This window comes from Bubalus kerabau, chromosome 1 (assembly GCF_029407905.1).
Source record: "Bubalus kerabau isolate K-KA32 ecotype Philippines breed swamp buffalo chromosome 1, PCC_UOA_SB_1v2, whole genome shotgun sequence".
Classification (NCBI taxonomy): Eukaryota; Metazoa; Chordata; class Mammalia; order Artiodactyla; family Bovidae; genus Bubalus; species Bubalus kerabau.
In genome coordinates this window covers 226162450-226181252 of record NC_073624.1, presented here as the reverse complement: position 1 = coordinate 226181252, position 18803 = coordinate 226162450, and the positions used below count along the sequence as shown (strand labels likewise).

The following is an 18803-nucleotide window of genomic DNA, read 5'->3' as shown; positions in this document are numbered from 1 at the left end:
CCAGTAATCTCCACCCTTTTGAAATCAAAACTCAAGAGTCTTGACTTTAGTTAAGAGTTTGAAATAATCAAGGAGGCCTCAGTGGAAGGCAGAATAAATTCTTAGTGCTGCAAGTCTCAATAAGGCAGATGGTGACTTGAACACCACCCACCCCCGCCCCCAGTCAAAGCATCAGATGTGTGGGGACATGCAATGGGGAGTGTGTTTAGCTGCCCGAAGAGGTGAAGGTTAGAGTGAGGGTGAAATGGGGAAAGGCTGTGTATGTCATCCAGCTCTCAGCACTCACTTATTAGGAGATGATAACGAGAATGACTGGAGTCAGCTTCCTGCCTTCCACCAGTTGAAGCCCCTCTCTGCTTCTTCCCTTTCGGTGACCAACCTTCTTGGTCTGCCTGGGACTGTCCATCCTGGGAAAACCCTTAGGCCAAGGCAAACTGGAATGATTAGTTCCCCTGATTGAATTTTGAGGTATTTGGGTAGCATATGTGACCACTGAGAAACTGCCCCAGGTCTGCTTCCTCTGTTACTAGTTTCTCAGAAAACAGTACATACATGCAAGATCCTTAATTTAAATAATAACAGTAGCTGCTATCTACCATATGCCAAGTACCTGGTGTTTAATCCTCAGTGCAACTATGTAAGTAGGATATTTTAAATCCAGTTTTATGCAAGAGGAGACCAGAGCTAAGGGCTGGGGCAGTTCGTGTTTTCCAAGGTCAAACAACTAGGATGCAGCTGAACCACATTGGACTTCAGTGTGTCTAAATCTAAGCTCTGTCCCCTTTGCACTAGTTGAAGAAGTTGCTGGATTTGATACAAACGGTTAGCTGCTCAGGTTGAGAAACTCTATGACCATCAGCTTTACCCACTGCTTCCAAAGTCATTCCTCTTAATGGTAGTATAAGATTCTACCTATAGAATATAGAGTAATATACAGAGTTAAAAGCTGTGCATGCGTGTGTGCTTAGTCATGTCCAGTTCTTTGCAAACCTTTGGACTGTGGCCCTCCAGGCTCCTCAGTCCATGGGATTCTCCAGGCAAGAATATTGGAGGGGATTGCCATGCCCTCCTTCAGAGGATCTTCCTGACCCAGGATCTGAACCCATGTCTCCTGTGTCTTTTGCATTGGCTGGCGGGTTCTTTACCTGCTGAGCCATTGTGTGTGTGTGTGCTCAGTCGCGTCCAGCTCTTTGAGACCCTATGGACCATAGCCCATCAGGCTCCTCTGTCCATGGGACTCTCCAGGCAAGAATACTGGAATGGGTTGCCATGTCCTCCTCCAGGGGATCTTCCCTACCCAGGGATCTAACCCTTGTCTCCTGTGTCTCTTCCATTGGCAGGTGGGTTCTTCACTGCTAGTGCCACCTAGGAAGCCCCCTCTGAGCCACTGGGGAAGCCCAAAATCTGTGCAGTTCAGTTCAGTTCAGTTGCTCAGTTATGTCTGACTCTTTGTGACCCCAGGGACTGCAGCATGCTAGGCCTCCCTGTTCATCACCAATTCCCAGTTTACTCAAACTCATGTCCATTGAGTCGGTGATGCCATCCAACCACGTCATCCTCTGTTGTCCCCTTCTCCTCCTGTCATTAGTCTTTCCCAGCATCAGGGTCTTTTCAAATGAGTCAACTCTTTGCATCAGGTGGCCAAAGTATTGGAGTTTCAGCTTCAGCATCAGTCCTTCCAATGAATATTCAGGACTGATTTCCTTTAAGATGGACTGGTTGGATCTCCTTGCAGTCCAAGGGACTCTAAAGAGTCTTCTCCAACACCACAGTTCAAAAGCATCAATTCTTTGGCGCTAAGCTTTCTTTATAGTCCAATTCTCACATCCATACATGACTACTGGAAAAACCATAGCCTTGACTAGACGGACCTTTGTTGGCAAAGTAATGTCTGCTTTTTAATATGCTGTCTAGGTTGGTCATAACTTTTTTTCCAGGGAGCAAGCATCTTTTAATTTCATGGCTGCAATCACTGTCTGCAGTGATTTTGGACCCCAGAAAAATAAAGTCAGCCACTGTTTCCACTGTTTTCCCCATCTATTTGCCTTGAAGTGATGGGACTAGATACCATGATCTTAGTTTTCTGAATGTTGAGTCTTAAGTCAACTTTTTCACTTCAGTAGTGTCCAAAATCTGTGCAGGAAGCTACAATAACTACTTTAGTTTGATACCTGTAGCAGCCCCTGAATAGCTATTCAATTTTTAAAGGAACTACGAAGTAACTGGCACATAGCAGATGCTCAGTTAAGGGTAGCTATGTTTATTTTAATTTTGACACATGAGCTATTATCTTGAAATGTTTTAGTTAATGCATGTCAATTCAAACATAAAAATGGCCAAAGATTCAGAATTATCCAAGGGAAGAAAATAATACAGTTCTTGAGTTCAAAATTAAGCAAACACATACAAACAAAAACCAACTTTTCCCCCCCCCACCAAGCAAAAGCTATGTCAGTTATTTGATTTGGAATAGAGGAGAGACTTCCTTGCCGTAATGAGGTGTTACACATATAATGCTGAGGTAGAAGCAGAAAATTCCCTTCTAGGGCTCCAAGCTATAAGTACATTTCTGGGGAAAATCTAATCTAGGGCTCAGCTCTAAGAAATTCCTTTACTAAAATCATTGTAAATTCTTAGTGTAATAATGGAAGTCCCAACTTGTAGGGGTTACGTTAAGAGGTAAATGCACTGGGTTGTGTGGAGGCATATAAGAAGCTTTTAGGCTACTCTCAATAAAAACTTGATGTTTTTATGTAATCAGTTCATACCTGAGAGTTGGGCCTTTACTAGAGGATGAAACACAGTTATGGTTACATAATTTATAGCTATATTTGAGGAGGAGACTCATAAAAGATATAACTTGTTGAAGGTGAAAGAGGAGAGTGAAAAGGCTGGTTTATAACTCAACATTCAAAAAACTAAGATCATGGCATCCAGTCCCATCACTTTAGGGCAAATAGAAGGGGAAAAAGTAGAAGCAGTGATAGATTTTCTTTCCTTCAGCTCCAAAAGCACTGTGGACAGTGACTGCAGCCATGACGTTAAAAGACGCTTACTCCTTTGGAAGGAAAGTTAGGACAAACCTAGACAGCATATTAAAAAGCAGTCATTACTTTGCCAACAAAGGCCCCCATCTAGTCAAAGCTGTGTTTTTTCCAGTAGTCACGTACAGATGCAAGAGTTGGACCATAAAGCAGGTTGAAGGCCGAAGAATTGATGTTTTTGAACTGTGATGTTGGAGAAGACCTTTGAGAGTCCTTTGGACTGCAAGGAGATCAAACCAGTCAGGCCTAAAGGAAATCAACCCTGAATATTCATTGGAAGGACTGATGCTGAAGCTGAAGCTCCAATACATTGGCCACCTGATGTGAAAAGCCAACTCATTGAAAAAGACCCCGACGCTGAGAAAGACTGAAGGCAAGAGAAGGGGATGACAGGATGAGATGGTTAAATAGCATCACTGACTCAATGGACATGAAATTTAAGCAAACTCTGGGAAATAGTGAAGGACAGGGAAACCTGGCGTGCTGTAGTCCTTGGGGTTGCAAAGAGTTGGACACAACTGAGCAACTGAACAATAATAACAATATATAACAGAAGAGATAACGTGAATTCAGTTTTATCCAATTCAACAAATGTTGTGTACCCAGTAGGTTTCAAGGAGTGTGCTAGAGCCTCGGGAGACAGGGAGAAAGCACAGGTGCCCCCTGGCCTCAGGGAGTTCACATGGAAGGAGAGGAGATAAGATATATATAGAGGTAGTTTTTCTAGGACCAGTCTGAAATCTTCATAGGGCCTTAGCCTGCTCAGACTTTCATAACAAAATACCACAGACTGGGTAGCTCACAGAACAGATACTTTTCACAGTGCTTGAGGCTGGAAGTCTAAAATCAGCTTGCCAGCATGGTTGTGTCCTCTGAAGACTTCCTGATTTGCAGCTTTCTCATTGTGTTTTTACATGGCCTTTCCTTTCTTATAAGCCAGTAGCCCTAATGGACCAGGCTGCTGCTGCTACTGCTGCAGTCGTGTCCGACTCTGTGCGACCCCATAGACGGCAGCCCACCAGGCTCCCCCGTCCCTGGGATTCTCCAGGCAAGAACACTGGAGTGGGTTGCCATTTCCTTCTCCAATGCATGAAAGTGAAAAGTGAAAGTGAAGTCGCCCAGTCGTACCCGACTATTAGTGACCTCATGGACTGCAGCCCACCAGCCTCCTCCGTCCATGGGATTTTCCAGGCAAGAGTACTGGAGTGGGGTGCCATTGCCTTCTCCAATGGACCAGGATCCCACCTCTATTCCTCATTTAACCTTAATTGTCTCCTCAAAGCCCTGTCTCAAAATGTGGTCACATTGGAGGCTAGCTAGGTGTTCAACATATGAATTTGGGGGGATATAATTCAGTCTATAACAATAGGCGCTAACTCACATCATAACAAATATATTAAAATGCACCCATACCAAATGTTATACCCATGATTATTATTTTGCTGCATAGTAAGTGAAAGAATTTTTATAATTCTGCTTTTGAAATTATTGGGCTCAGTAATTTATGATTGGCTGCTACTGCCTAGCAGTCAGTCATTCTTGGATTTTTTTTTTTTTTTTTTTTACAAAATTAGAAAATCATCAACTGTTTTCAAATGTAAATTCCAAATTTGACCTTAATGAGATAGATACAATACTAGATTTTTATGTTTAGTTGAGCATTAACTAATTTATACTTTGCAGTTTTTATATTTTGTAGCCAATATATTTTTTCCAGGTCTCAAACACTTCTGTAGGCTCTTGTAAAGCGTGCTAGGCCCTGTGCCTTGTCTGTAATGTCAAATGGATGAAAGGGTGGGGATGTCTCTTAGCTCTGCTTCACACTGCTAGGTAGGTCACTCCTAACTTTCTTTGCTCTTCCAAACTCTGGTGTGGCATTCCCAGCTGATGTGTCTCACTGGTACTATAGCCTGGCTGTGTTCCACTCACCCTTGCCCCTTCCACCCTACCTCATAGCCTGTTTTCCTTGCCATCTCTGTTACCTTGACATCACCATCTACCTGGTAGGAGACTAAGAAGCTGTTGCAGTGATTATAAGTCTCCCAAGTCCACCTGTTTCAGGTTTTAAGCTGTTATCAGGATGACTACATGGGAATTGCCTGGAAACTTTGCATACCGATTTCTATGCCTCATCTCTGGAGTCCTGTACAGTGGTCTTGGGGCTTGGGTATAACAGGGCTTGGGAATTTTTTTTTTTTTTTTAACAAGCTAATGTGCTGTCAGGTTTGAGGTGTGGACTTGGGCAATATTGGTGAAATGAAAAAAGAGATGTGGATCTTCATAACAAGAACAATGTTCCCTATATTAGGATAATATGAAATCCCATTGGCTTTAATGTTCCAAATCAGAGGTTCTCAAAGGACTCCCCTAAATTAGCTGTTTCCCTAATGCCCCCAGAGTGTTGCCTTAAGGATGTTCAGGAGCATTCTCTCCTGGCCTCTAGTCTTTGTGTTCCAGAATAGGAAATGACAGCCCACTCCAGTATTCTTGCCTGGGAACCCCCACAAACAGAGGAGCCTGGCAGGCTATAGTCTGTGGGGTCACAAAGAGTCAGCCATGATTTAGCGACTGAGCATGCACGCCCTGTAACAACAGCTATTACAGGAAAAAATTCTGCTGTCTCTTTATTTTCTCTCAAGTATGAGGCAGGCTCTTTATTTCTTCATAACACATCAGAGACCAAGTGCAAACTCATAATGAAGCTTGCTAAAAGAGCAGAGCAAAACAATAACTCCTGTTATGTATAGGCTCAGATGCATTTTCAGCCCCTCTACCCCACTCTTGACCTGCCCCTTCCAAGGCCAGACAACAGCTTATCCTTCACTCTAGCACTCATTCCAGATATATCTCTATGGTAAGAGTTCAGGCAAAACTAACTTTCAGTCCAAGAAAGAGATGGAAATTTTTTCTCACCTCGCTGTTGAAGCCTGTCCCCGGGGCCTGGTTTTTTATTTCAGAATGATTGAGCAGAATAGCTGCGCCCTTCAGGGAAAAGCAAACCAAAGTTGTACTTGTGGCTGCACTAGGACAGTCTTACATACAGTAGTATGGATCGAGATATATTCTAAAGTCCAGATTATTCACTTAAATGATACCATCTGTTAACTTCAATAGCCTCGTCCAGATTTAGATGTACACTTAGTCTAATTCTTTATTTGTCTTTTCAATAAAGGTTCAAAATCCTTGCAGTATAGTCTTCCTCATGGTCACCTTGTTACACATGCTCTGGGCACAGTAAATGAATTATGTGTCCTTCAGTTGATGTAATAACTGTATATGGTAGTTGGTAGTTTTTGCTCTTCTTAAATTTGAACAAACAGAAAGCAGAGAGGTTAAGCAGCTTAACCAAGGTCAAGCTTCCAGGAAGGGGCACACTGAGGTTTGAACAGAGGCCCCTTGGTTCCAAATCTGTGAATCTAACTATTATGAAACACAGAGAAGCGTTGAGGTAGTAGACTGAATATTGAGTTTGAGTAATGGGACTTGGAATAGTAATGCCATTAATTAAAATAGGGCAAAAGATTGGAAGAGGTGGTATGACGGAGGAGGAGGGAGGGAAGTGGTAAGGTCAGCTTGGGCTATGGAACAAGAGCCACTGGGCATCATTGGGTCCTTGTCTCTTTATCACTCTGTCCTGGCTTGATGAGTATCTTTCTGAATCATCTTTGTTTCCAAGTTAATCACCATCCTTGACTCTCCAGGAGCTGTGCACCAGCCCAGGCTGTGGTGAAGCAGCCTGTCCGGGGAGCCAGCAGCAGGACAGCAATCACAGCCATTGTCCAGACTGGTGGGGACTGGAGCACTGGCCTCTTCAGTGTCTGCAGAGATTGGAGAATCTGTATGTTTTTTCTCTTCCTTTAAGTTCTTTACTATTTTCTTTCCTGAGACACCAGTAGGTAGAAAAACTATGTTAGGTCCAAGGACAGAAATTAAATGGTTTCAGACTAATTGGACTAATATTCTAGTGACTCAAATATACTCCTTGGCAGGAAGAATTTTGCTTTCAGTGATGTGGATGTTTTGAAAGAGTAAGTGGTAACTTAAAAGATTTTTTAAATGATTAAATCCATTGTAAACAAAGATGCACAAAATGGGCTCCTTTGTCTGCAGCTGATGGAGCATAAATTATTACAGGTTCCTTGGTGAATGGCTAGTAATACCTGTAAAAACAACCTCAAGTGTAATGTAGCCTTTGACCTAGTAATTACATTTTTAGGCATTTAGTCTAAGGAAACAAATCATGTGCAAGGTTTTAGCAACATCATTAAAATTGGCAGCACTGGTTATTGTAGCAACAATCTAGAACAAACCAAGTATTCCATGGGGGCTTCCATACCATGAATTATTATACAGCCATGAAAAGTCATATTGTAGAATGATACTTAGATGGAAAAATGTTGGGATACATTTTTAAGTTAAAGAATCAGATTGTAAAATCATACACATTAGACATTATTTGGGGGGAGGATATTTAGAGAAATATCTGGAAGGATACAAATGCTTACAGCAGTTGTCTCCAGATGGTATGCTAATGAACAATTTTTTCTTTTTGCTTATTTCTAGTATTTCTGTGAGGAAAGTGTATTACTCCCATAACAGTAAGACCAATCATAAAAAGAAGCTCCCTTTGTTGACTGAAATCTTCAGATGCTGGTTTAGCTGTGAAGAAGCACCAGCAACACTGTCCTCTACGGCATAATTTTCCCCTGGGTTAAAGTTCAGAGCACTTGGATTCTATTTTTACGTTGGGACATTCTGACTGGTCTCTGGTACCACGTGTCAGTATCCTTTTCCAGGACCTGATGCTCTCGCCGTAAGGAGTAACTTGGTCACAGAATCTTCTTTTCTGGGGTGTGGGGTGGGGGTGGTTTCCTTTCTGATGGATGAGGGCTAGTCTCTTAAGTTCAATAGACTTTAATATCTTCATGGCTTCTCACCCTGTAGAGGCTCTGACAAGGTCTGAATTTGTCCTAAAGCCTCACAGGATATATCAACCAGAGAGCTCTGAGCCATTATTCCAATCCAAGGCTTATTCAGCTGGGTCTTGCTGAGTCAAAAGCTCTAAACCGTTTTTGGTGTTCTGATCATCCAAGCCTGAGCCTTCACTGTTTGCCTGGGCCTCACAGACAAGAGAGCTCCCAGCTCTAAACTATACCTTCTGTTGCTGTCCCTTTGACCATCTGACCCAGAGCCCAGCAGATTTCTTCCTGCCACTGCTACCCATGTGAACTCCTGACCAGACAATTATGGCAGCTGTTCTCTGATTCTCTCAGGATTCTTCCTGGTTCTTGGCCACACTCTCTGACTTCAGTTGTTACCCAGTATTGTAGTACAGAGAAGGCAGAATAACCATAGGGAGAGACGGAGACCTTACCCCAATTTGGGAACTGGACGATTTTCCTTTCATAGCTTGTAGCTGGTGATTGGGAGTTGGGGTATCAAGGCATTTCCAAGTAGAGCAAAGCTTGAAATATAATGTAGTGGTTAGGAGAACACATTTGTGTTGAGTATAGTCCTCGCCTTGAATCTTAACTCTGCCTCTTACTGGCAATTTGACCTTGAACAAATTCTCAGAGTTTTCATTTTTCCACCTCTAAAATGAGGGTAAATAAAGGTGCCCACCTTAAAGATTGTCAAGATTAAAGCAGATAATGCATAGAACCTACTCAAGAACACTGGTCTGGAACATAACTGGATCAGAGTCTTTTTTGGTAGCCTACTATATAGGGTTGAACACTGTCCCCTCAAAATTCCTGTTCACCTATAGGCTCTGCATGTGGCCTTATTTAGAAACAGTCTTGCATTGTTGTCAAGTTAAAAAGAGGTTATGCTAGATTAGGGTGGGCTCTAATCCAATTTGGACACACACACACAAAGATTGCCATGTGAAGACAGGCACAGATTAAATAATGCATCTATAAGCCAGACATGGTCAGGGAGTGCCAGCAACCACCAAAAGTTTGGAGACAAGCATGGAAAAGACTTCCCAGAGCTTCCAGAGGACCAACTCTGCCAACGCATTGACTTCAGACTTCTAGCCTCCAGAATTCTCCAGTGAGAGAATACTTTCTATTGTTTTGAGACGTCCAGTCTGTCGTATTTTGTTATGGCAGCCCTAGGAAATTAATACTGAAGCAAACATTGAATTTCATTAGGAGGCTATGGGGCAGTTCACAAAATCAGGAAATAAACGAAAACCTGTGCTTACGAGGGACAAGATGCATAATCAAGAGATAGTTGACAAACTGGTCAACTCCAAACATTTTAATCCTTATGCTTTCCTGTCTGAGAATTACTCTGTCAGCAATGGAGCCCAATTTGCCTAGCCTAATCATGCCTGCTGCTTGACCAGCCCAGGGCAGTTTGAGTGGCAGTTCTCCCACTATGGCTGGCAATAGTGAAGGGGTATTTTCCTAAATTCACTACTGGGTGTGTTACCATGAACACCCCCTCCCCACTGCAATAATACACAGTAATGACCTTAGTAGAGCAGTATTAATATTGTTATTATAAATTTTTATCTTCTAGTGTGTTGAGAGCAAAGAGTAGAATCAGGAGACTTAGACTAGCTGCTGCCTAATTCCAAGAGTACTTAAAAAAAGTTGATCAAAGAAGGGCCCATTCACCACCCCCTCCGCCTTAAACATTGTTTCACTGCTTAGCTCTGCACCCCACCCCCAACTGTTTTCAAGACCCAGCACACTGGGTCTTCTGGGTCCCTGCTTGTCCATTTGAGAGCCCATTCTAGGGGCCAGCGAGGAAGGAAGGACATGTGAAGAATACAGTATTCTTTACAGTTGGACGTGACCTGCACAGGAGAGGCCATGGATATTATAGTACCAGGTGATTGCGAATGTTCTGTGTCCTAACTTATCTTCCCTGGATGGGCCTCTGCTTCATAACTGCTCATAGTGTCTCTAAGCTCATTGCCTCACCAGAAAATTTAAAGGCAGTATGACTTTATACACTGGTTATCTGCACCACAGTTCCCAGGATGCAGCTGGAGCACTAGTGCCATGAGTGGTGGATTTTTTCCTTCTTTGTTTAAAAGGTCTACTTCAACCACAAAGTTTTATTTCAAGCAAATCGCTGTGACAGTAGTTGTGGCAAACTTGGAAAGGGAGATCTTCTTTCCATGACTTTGTTTCACATCAGGTTCCCATCCTGGGAACCGTTTTTTACATTAAATGTTGAGAATGACTGCTACAATTTGTCATCCATTAAGCAAAGGGTACATTATGAGCAGTGATGATTTCCATTTATTTTTGACATTTTGATTCTTCATTTAATTGCGATTCTATTTTTTAAACTGCCTCCCTCTTCCCACCTCAGCTCTTTCATCTGAATTCACACTGCACAGGGATTAGAAATAGGTGCTTCTATGTCCTTTGAAGATGTGGCTTCTGAAAGCTCAGATGAGAAGATGAAGCCAAGATGAAGTAAGTGGCTGTGAAATGGCTTCATGGGTGAAAGGCTGGCTGTTCCAGCTGGGGATGTTTGTGATGTTGTCTCAGAGGAGGTTGATGTGGAAGGTGTAATCAACCTGGGTTTATAATTCAGCCAGTATTTACCTATGTATAGTCATGTGATAGGTGTTATAGACATAATAGTGAATAAGACAGAAATGGTTTCTGAGAGGAGATAGGCAATAAGCAAATAGACAAATAATTGTAGTGGTGCTAAATGCCATGAAGGAAATAAACAGGGTGTTTTGAAACGAAATTATAGGGGGTAAGTAAAGGATGGCATCTCTGGGGAACTGACTTAAGCTGATACCTGAAAGATGGTAAACAGCCAGCCACTAAAACCACCTTCCCTGTGGAGGTACCACAAGTGTCCGACAGCAAAGAGCTTTGTGTGGACGAGGGATCATCAGATGCCCAAGGTGGGGAGGGGGAAGCAGGCCAGGAATTTCTCTTTGGTTTTCTGGAAGAGGAAGAGGCATGAAAAGGCCCCAGACTGGGAGTCACATACCTGAACTGTATTTTGGGTACACTGTATACCATCTGCAAGCAGTCACAACTGGTCATGCTCACTGGTCTTGCCCAGCAGAGATCTGACAAACAGGAGGCACTTATGAATATTTCCTGAACGACAGACACATCAGTGAATGAATTTTAACCTGTATTCTCACTTGCTTCCTTCTTTCCTGCACTTCACTGAAACAATCATACAAACAGAATCAGAAGGGATATTGAAGTCAGCTGGTCTGGGCCCTCACCAGCTTGTCTAAGTTTCCCCTACAGGAGGCCTGGCAAGGACCTGAGAGCCTTGGCTTTCTGAACATTTCTGGGGAGGAGGGCTCCTCTCCCTTGGAGCCTGCTCAGTGCTTAAAAAAATGGTTTTGAATAGATTACCAGGCACATGGTACAAAATTCAAAAGTACCTGTCCCTTTAGTATATGAAGAGCAGGAAGTCCATCCCTGTTTTCCTGTGCCGCCCAGTTCTTCCCAGAGCCCATCACTCTTACCTGAGCCCCAATGTAGTCTGTAAAGATATAAACCATTTTAATGAAGATAGATAAATTTTTTTATTAGAAAAGTATCATATCATCATGGGAATAAAGAAAAATATAAAAGGCTATAAAAGAAGAAAGCAGTACCAGAGATAAAGTGTTAATATTTCAGTATCTGTCCTTCCAGATTTTTTCTGTATATGTGGTATATATAATTGATGCAAATAATGGAATTATAAACATGCAATTCTGTGTTTTTATTTTGTTTTAATTTAACAATATAGGTGATCAGGCCATATCAGCTCTTCTGGAGCTAATATTTTAAATGGCTGCATAGAGTCCATTGTTTGAATGTACCATAATTCATTTATCTGCAATTCTTACTAGCAGACCTTTTTGTGGTTTCCAGATGTTTTGCTATTCAAACCAGTGCTCTGTGAGTATACTCATATAGGCGCCATACGTGTGTCCGTTGATCTGTCGGGTAATTGCTGAGGAGTAAACCTGCTGGTCCAGAGAAGGCGATGGCCTCCAGTACTCTTGCCTGGAAAATCCCATGGACGGAGGAGCCTGGTAGGCTGCAGTCCACGGGGTTGCTAAGAGTCAGACACGACTGAGCGACTTCACTTTCACTTTTCACTTTCATGCATTGGAGAAAGAAATGGCAACCCATTCCAGTGTTCTTGCCTGGAGAATCCCAGGGACAGAGGAGCCTGGTGGGCTGCCGTCTATGGGGTCACACAGTCGGACATGACTGAAGTGACTTAGCAGCAGCAGCAGCAAACCTGCTGGTCAGAGAGCACGTCCCATTTTACGTCTCCACCCATGTTGCCAAACAGCTCTCCATTTAGAAGCTGTACTAATTTACACTCCCACCCGCCTCAATGTATGAGCAAGCTCTATTCCTTTTTTAAGCATCTTTTTCTGTTAGGTGATTCTGCTTTTTGTAATAACTGATCTGAAATGTGCCTCACTGCAGTTTCCACCCACCTTTCCTGCTTCTGCTCCCTGGGGCTCCACATAGTTCTGTGTGGCTCCTTTTTATCTTGACCCCTCTGTGAGTTAGAGGGATGAATAGTGAGCCACATTCCATGCTTGAGGGTGGAGTTCATGTCAGAGAACAGACCAGGAATATTTAGGCGGTGGGAGCTGACATAACCACCAGGCCTTTGAGTGTAAGAGGAAGAGGCTGAATTTATGGCTTGGATCTTTCTTGACCCTAAGTTTCTTTAAAAAAAGAAAAAAAAAAAAATATATATATATATACACACACACACACACATATCTATATTTATGTGTATGTATTGGAATATATATCTGTGTCTGTATATATATATATACATGCATATACAAATAACACATGAATATGTTTATTTTATTAAAAAATGAAACATTACAGAAAACAATCATGTCACTCTTTTTCATTTACATATGCATCTATTAGTAATATATACTACTGCTTTGTAGCTCTTTAAACAAAGCATAAATGATATGCTATAATTTTATTATGCAGTTTGATTTTTTTAACTCAAAATATATCTTAGAGATTTATCCCTGTTGTTACTTAATTTATCTTTCACTGCATTCTTAATCATTCCCTAGTATGATTTATACCATCATGATTTATTTATGCTTTTGTCTATCAATGTACACTTGTTTTAAATTTTAAGTCACAAAAAATGCAGCAATGGATATCCTTGTACCTGCCTCTTTGTGTGCATGTGTAAGCATTACTCTTATATGTGGAATTACTGGATCCAAGAATATTTAAAAACTTTACTTGATTCAGCCAAGTTGCTTTCGAAAATGTGCCAATTTCCACTCCCATCTGTGTGGGGAGTACCTATTTCTCTACGGTGTCCCACAACATTTGATATTAAAAAATTAAGAAAAATTTGGCATTCTTATTGGTAATAAATGGTTTCTGATTGTCAATGTGCAATTCCCTGATTACTAATGATGTTGAACAACTTTTCATGTTTGTTATTGGCCGTTTGTGTTTCTTGTTGAGTGAATTACCTATTCATGTCTTATGTTTGTTTTCTTCTTTAATTTAATCCTTTATGTATTGATTTGTAGGATTTCTGTGTATATTCTGGATACTAAACCTTGGTCTGTGGTAAAAGTAGCAGAATTTCCTCTGAGAGTCTGCTTCAGACAAAGGATTCCATCATCCTGCCCTGAGCAAGGATCTTTCATTTCCTAAAGAAGCTGCATAATTTCAGCCTGTCCCACAGAAATAAATACCAAGTGGTGGTAGTGAGGGCACTGTCTTGGAACACATAACTCCACAGTTGTTTACTAGATAAATACATAAAACATGAGATCATATGGCATATGTGTTATGTGTGGTAGTTGAGACTTTGGAGTCAGACTTATTTGCGTTCAAACGTGGCCTCTGCACCTTTCTAATAAATGTATGAACTTGGGCAAATAGCTTAAATCCTCTGGGCTTTAGATCACTCATCTGTAAAATGGGCCTAGTAAGAGTAAATTTTATAGGATTGTTGTGAGAATTAAGTGAGTTAATACATGCAGAGTACTCTTAGCAGGGCTTGGCACATGGTAAAATCTGTAAATTACCAGCTGTTATGTAATAAAACTTTGGCTTTTATAGTGCTTTGTTTTTATTATATCTGGCTTCTGTCCAAAGGTAATTGAATTTTGGGTGTGTTTCCTCAGTATCTATTACTGCCTCATAATGAACACTAAGATAACATGACTATACAATGGGAAGGCTTAAAAATAAAATTAACAGCATGTGTTATTTAAAAATACATAAGAGTCATAAAAATAAGGTACAAGAATTCCAGTGCACAAAACAACATCTTTACAAAAGGCTTACGAAGGATGGTGGGCATTTCTTTGTCAGGTAAAGTGGTACAGCGCAGGCTATTGTGTAAACACAATTTATTACTCACTTAGCTTGCCAGCTTTATAATTATGCAACTTTGATTAATTTTTTATTTGCAGAGATACACACTACTGTATTTTGTAATTGATGCATAAAATTAGTTTTGGTTGACTTCTATGTACCATGATTTCAAAGTTCCCTAAATCAGGGCTGCATACCATATTACCACTCTGAACTCACGGTAAATTCTTGGGCCACTTGCTATCCTCTGACCTGTTTGTACCAGTAGTCAGTGCTGTGTGGGGCCTGCTGATCTTGCTAAGAGTAATGATTTTTTTAAATGTGGGCTGAAACATCCTAGACTTAATCAAGGCTGAATTTAGTGTTTGCTTTGGGCCAAGTGATGACTGCAATACATAATCTAGCAATTATCTCAAGATTCCTGATGAAAGAGAGGAAATAGACCTTCTGTTCCTGGAAGGTAGGCTGCTCCTCATCCTCCTCCCACTCCAGCCTCATGCCCTTCGTGCGCATGTGCTCCCTCACCCCTTACATGAAATGGAAGAAGTCCAGAATCCAGGCACATCCCCTGGAAGTTATAAAATAAAACAGCATTCCTAGATTTCTGTTTCTTTGTCACTGAAACTGGGAGTGGGACTCTGTACTCCTGACTGTTGAAGAGGGAGGGAGGGATGAAGAGTCAGAGACTGGTCTTTGACAGGGTATTTTTTTAATTAATTTATTTTAATCAGAGGCTACTTACTTTATAATATTGTAGTGGTTTTTGCCATACATTGACATGAATCAGCCATGGGTGTACATGTGTTCCCCATCCTGAACTCCCCTCCCACCACCCTCCCCATCCCATCCTTCTGGGTCATCCCAGTGCACCAGCCCTGAGTACCCTGTCTCATGCATCGAACCTGGACTGGCAATCTGTTTCACATATGATAATATACATGTTTCAATGCTATTCTCTCAGATCATCCCACCCTCGCCTTCTCCCATAGAGTCCAAAAGACTGTTCTGTACATCTGTGTCTCTTTTGTTGTCTCGCATATAGGGTTATCATTACCATCTTTCTAAATTCCATATATATGCGTTAGTATGCTGTATTGGTGTTTTTCTTTCTGGTTTATTTCACTCTGTAAAATAGGCTCCCAGTTTCATCCACCTCATAAGAACTGATTCAAATGTGCTCTTTTTAATGGCTGAGTAATACTCCATTGTGTATATGTACCACAAATTTTAACCATTCGTCTGCTGATGGACATCTAGGTTGTTTCCATGTCCTGGCTATTATAAACAGTGCTGCGATGAACATTGGGGTGCATGTGTCTCTTTCAATTCTGGTTTCCTCGGTGTGTATGCCCAGCAGTGGGATTGCTGGGCATATGGCAGTTCTATTTTCAGTTTTTTAAGGAATCTCCACACTGTTCTCCATAGTGGCTGTACTAGTTTGCATTCCCACCAACAGTGTAAGAGGGTTCCCTTTTCTCCACACCCTCTCCAGCATTTATCCTTTGCAGATTTTTGGATAGCAGCCATTCTGACCTGCGTAAGATGGTACCTCATTGTGGATTTGATTTGCATTTCTCTGATAAGGAGTGATGTTGAGCATCTTTTCATGTGTTTGTTAGCCATCTGTATGTCTTCTTTGGAGAAATGTCTGTTTAGTTCTTTGGCCCATTTTTTGATTGGGTCGTTTATTTTTCTGAAATTGAGCTTCAGGAGTTGCTTGTATATTTTTGAGATTAATTCTTTGTCAGTTGCTTCATTTGCTTTTATTTTCTCCCATTTGGAAGACTCTCTTTTCACCTTGTTTATAGTTTCCTTCGTTGTGCAAAAGCTTAAGTTTAATTAGGTCCCATTTGTTTATTTTTGCTTTTATTCCCATTACTCTGGGAGGTGGGTCATAGAGGATCCTGCTATGATTTATGTCAGAGAGTGTTTTGCCTATGTTTTCCTCTAGGAGTTTTATAGTTTCTGGTCTTAAATTGAGATCTTTAATCCATTTTGAGTTTATTTTTGTGTATGGTGTTAGAAAGTGTTCTAGTTTCATTCTTTTACAAGTGGTTGACCAGTTTCCCCAGCACCACTTGTTAAGGAGATTGTCTTTTCTCCATTGTATATTCTTGCCTCATTTGTCAAAGATAAGGTGTCCATGTAGCTGCTGCTGCTAAGTCGCTTCAGTTGTGTCCGACTCTGTGCAACCCCATAGACGGCAGCCCACCAGGCTCTGCTGTCCCTGGGATTCTCCAGGCAAGAACACTGGAGTGGGTTTCCATTTCCTTCTCCAATGTAAGGAAGTGAAAGTGAAGTTGCTTAGTCGTGTCTGACTCTTCGCGACCCCATGGACTGCAGCCCTCCAAGGCTCCTCCGTCCATGGGATTTTCCAGGCAAGAGTACTGGAGTGGGGTGCCATTGCCTTCTCTGAAGGTGTCCATAGGTGCATGGATTTATCTCTGGACTTTCTATTTTGTTCCATTGATCTGTATTTCTGTCTTTGTGCCAGTACCATACTGTCTTGATGACTGTAGCTTTGTAGTATAGCCTGAAGTCAGGCAGATTGATTCCTCCAGTTCCATTCTTCTTTCTCAAGATTGCTTTGGCTATTCGAGGTTTTTTGTATTTCCATACAAATTGTGAAATTATTTGTTCTAGTTCTGTGAAAAATACCATTGGTAGCTTGATAGGGGTAGCTTGATAGGGATTATATTGAATCTATAGATTGCTTTGGGTAGTATACTCATTTTCACTGTATTGATTCTTCTAATATGCTTATGTGAGCCTTTGTGTCTGTTGCACTAGGAACACTACCATGTCACACTCATCAGAATGAATAAGATAAAAAAAAGACTGATGATAGCAAATGTTGGTGAAGCTGTGGAACAACAAACTCTCATACGTTGCTGGTGGGGATGTAAAGTGGCACAAATACCTTGAAGAACTCTTTGTGAATTTCTGGTTAAATTTACATCTACCCCATGACCTAGCAATTCCACCTGCAGGAATCCACCCAAGTGAAATGGAAATGTCTATCCACATAAATACTTGTGTATGAATGTTCAAAGTACTTAACCATAATAGCAAAAAATGGAATTATCAGTTGGAAAATGGATAAATGATTTATAGAACATTTATACATTGGAGTTACTACTCAACAATAAAAAGAACAAAGTACAGATGCCTATAACAACAGAGATGAATCTAAAGAAACATGCGGTTGAACAAAAGACAGTTATGAAAGTAAACATGATTCATTTATATGAAGTTCGCAAAAAGGTAAAACCCCTTAATGGGAATAGAAATCAGAATAGTGATCATGTCTGGAGTGGGGTGGGAGGACTGGGATCATCCAGGAAGGGACACAAGGGAGCTCTCCGGGGTGAGGGCAGTGTTCTCCATGTTTGGGTACTTTGGTGAATGTGATTGTCACAACTCATCCAACTCAACGTTTATGGTCTGTGGATTTTCTTGTATATAAATTATGCCTCAATTACATTTATTGAATACATTTTTAAAGGTTATGGTTAATTTTTTTTTCTCTTTCATAGTTCAGATTACTTGTATTCATCAAGGTTGTCATCTTTTGGAATGATGTTAACATCTTTATCATTTACCAGAGATTTATAACCTGGAGTCCAATGATAGCTTTCAATGGATCCTTGAACCCTGTGAAACTGAATGCACAATTTTGCATTTCTGTGTGCATGTATTTTTCTTTCCCCTTAAAAGTTCATAGCTATCACCGTATACACAAAAGGGTCCATGACCCCAAAATGTTTTTAAAACAGAACCATTGTGTTAATGGTTCATGCAGGATGTGTAGGGAATGGTATCAGTAAGTTAAAGATGAATGAATGAATACATGATCAACTGTTTCCAGTACATGTTTGAGGAACCAAGCTTCTACTAGTTTACAGATTAAAACTGGCAGGTGTCAGTGGCTCCTTGAAACTGCAAACATTAGAGAAACCTTTAGGCCTGAGAAATAGAATAAAGTCCTGATAAGAATAGCAGGCAGAATCAGTGTATCATAAAAGAGCTTTAAATCACATATATAAAAAAGATGCCTGCTATTCAAAAGTATTATATACTGTGTCTATTTTAAATATTGAAATTAGATAGATGAACATAATAGAAGTAACACATGTTTCAACTATAAAAATTTAATGCTTTTCTCTTGACAGTAAAAACAATTACTGTAGTGAATGTTAACAGAATTGTAGCAGGTTCAGCTTCGCCAGTGTTTAGCAAAAGAATAAATTTTGATGTGGCTCAGTTATGGCAATTTTAATACACTGAATTTTGAGAATTGGTTTTTCATCCTCAATCCCTGATTGTAGGGAGACAAAGCAGCATTAAATTGATGGCATAGGGTTGTAAAGGCTCTTTGAGGTATGACGTGGCTACAAGCACCTCTGAGAACCTTGACTTGCTTTTATGT

The 18803-nt window shown here is 40.9% G+C and overlaps 1 protein-coding gene across 1 annotated transcript in view; it reads left to right on the top strand.

The window, feature by feature from the left end:
• Positions 1-18803, top strand: part of PLAC8L1 (PLAC8 like 1) — a 31102-nt gene that overhangs the window by 10537 nt on the left and 1762 nt on the right. Inside the window, exon 2 of the mRNA XM_055557175.1 lies at positions 6746-6882. Coding sequence (XP_055413150.1) covers positions 6746-6882 — 137 coding nt within the window. The remainder of the gene's footprint in view (positions 1-6745; positions 6883-18803) is intronic.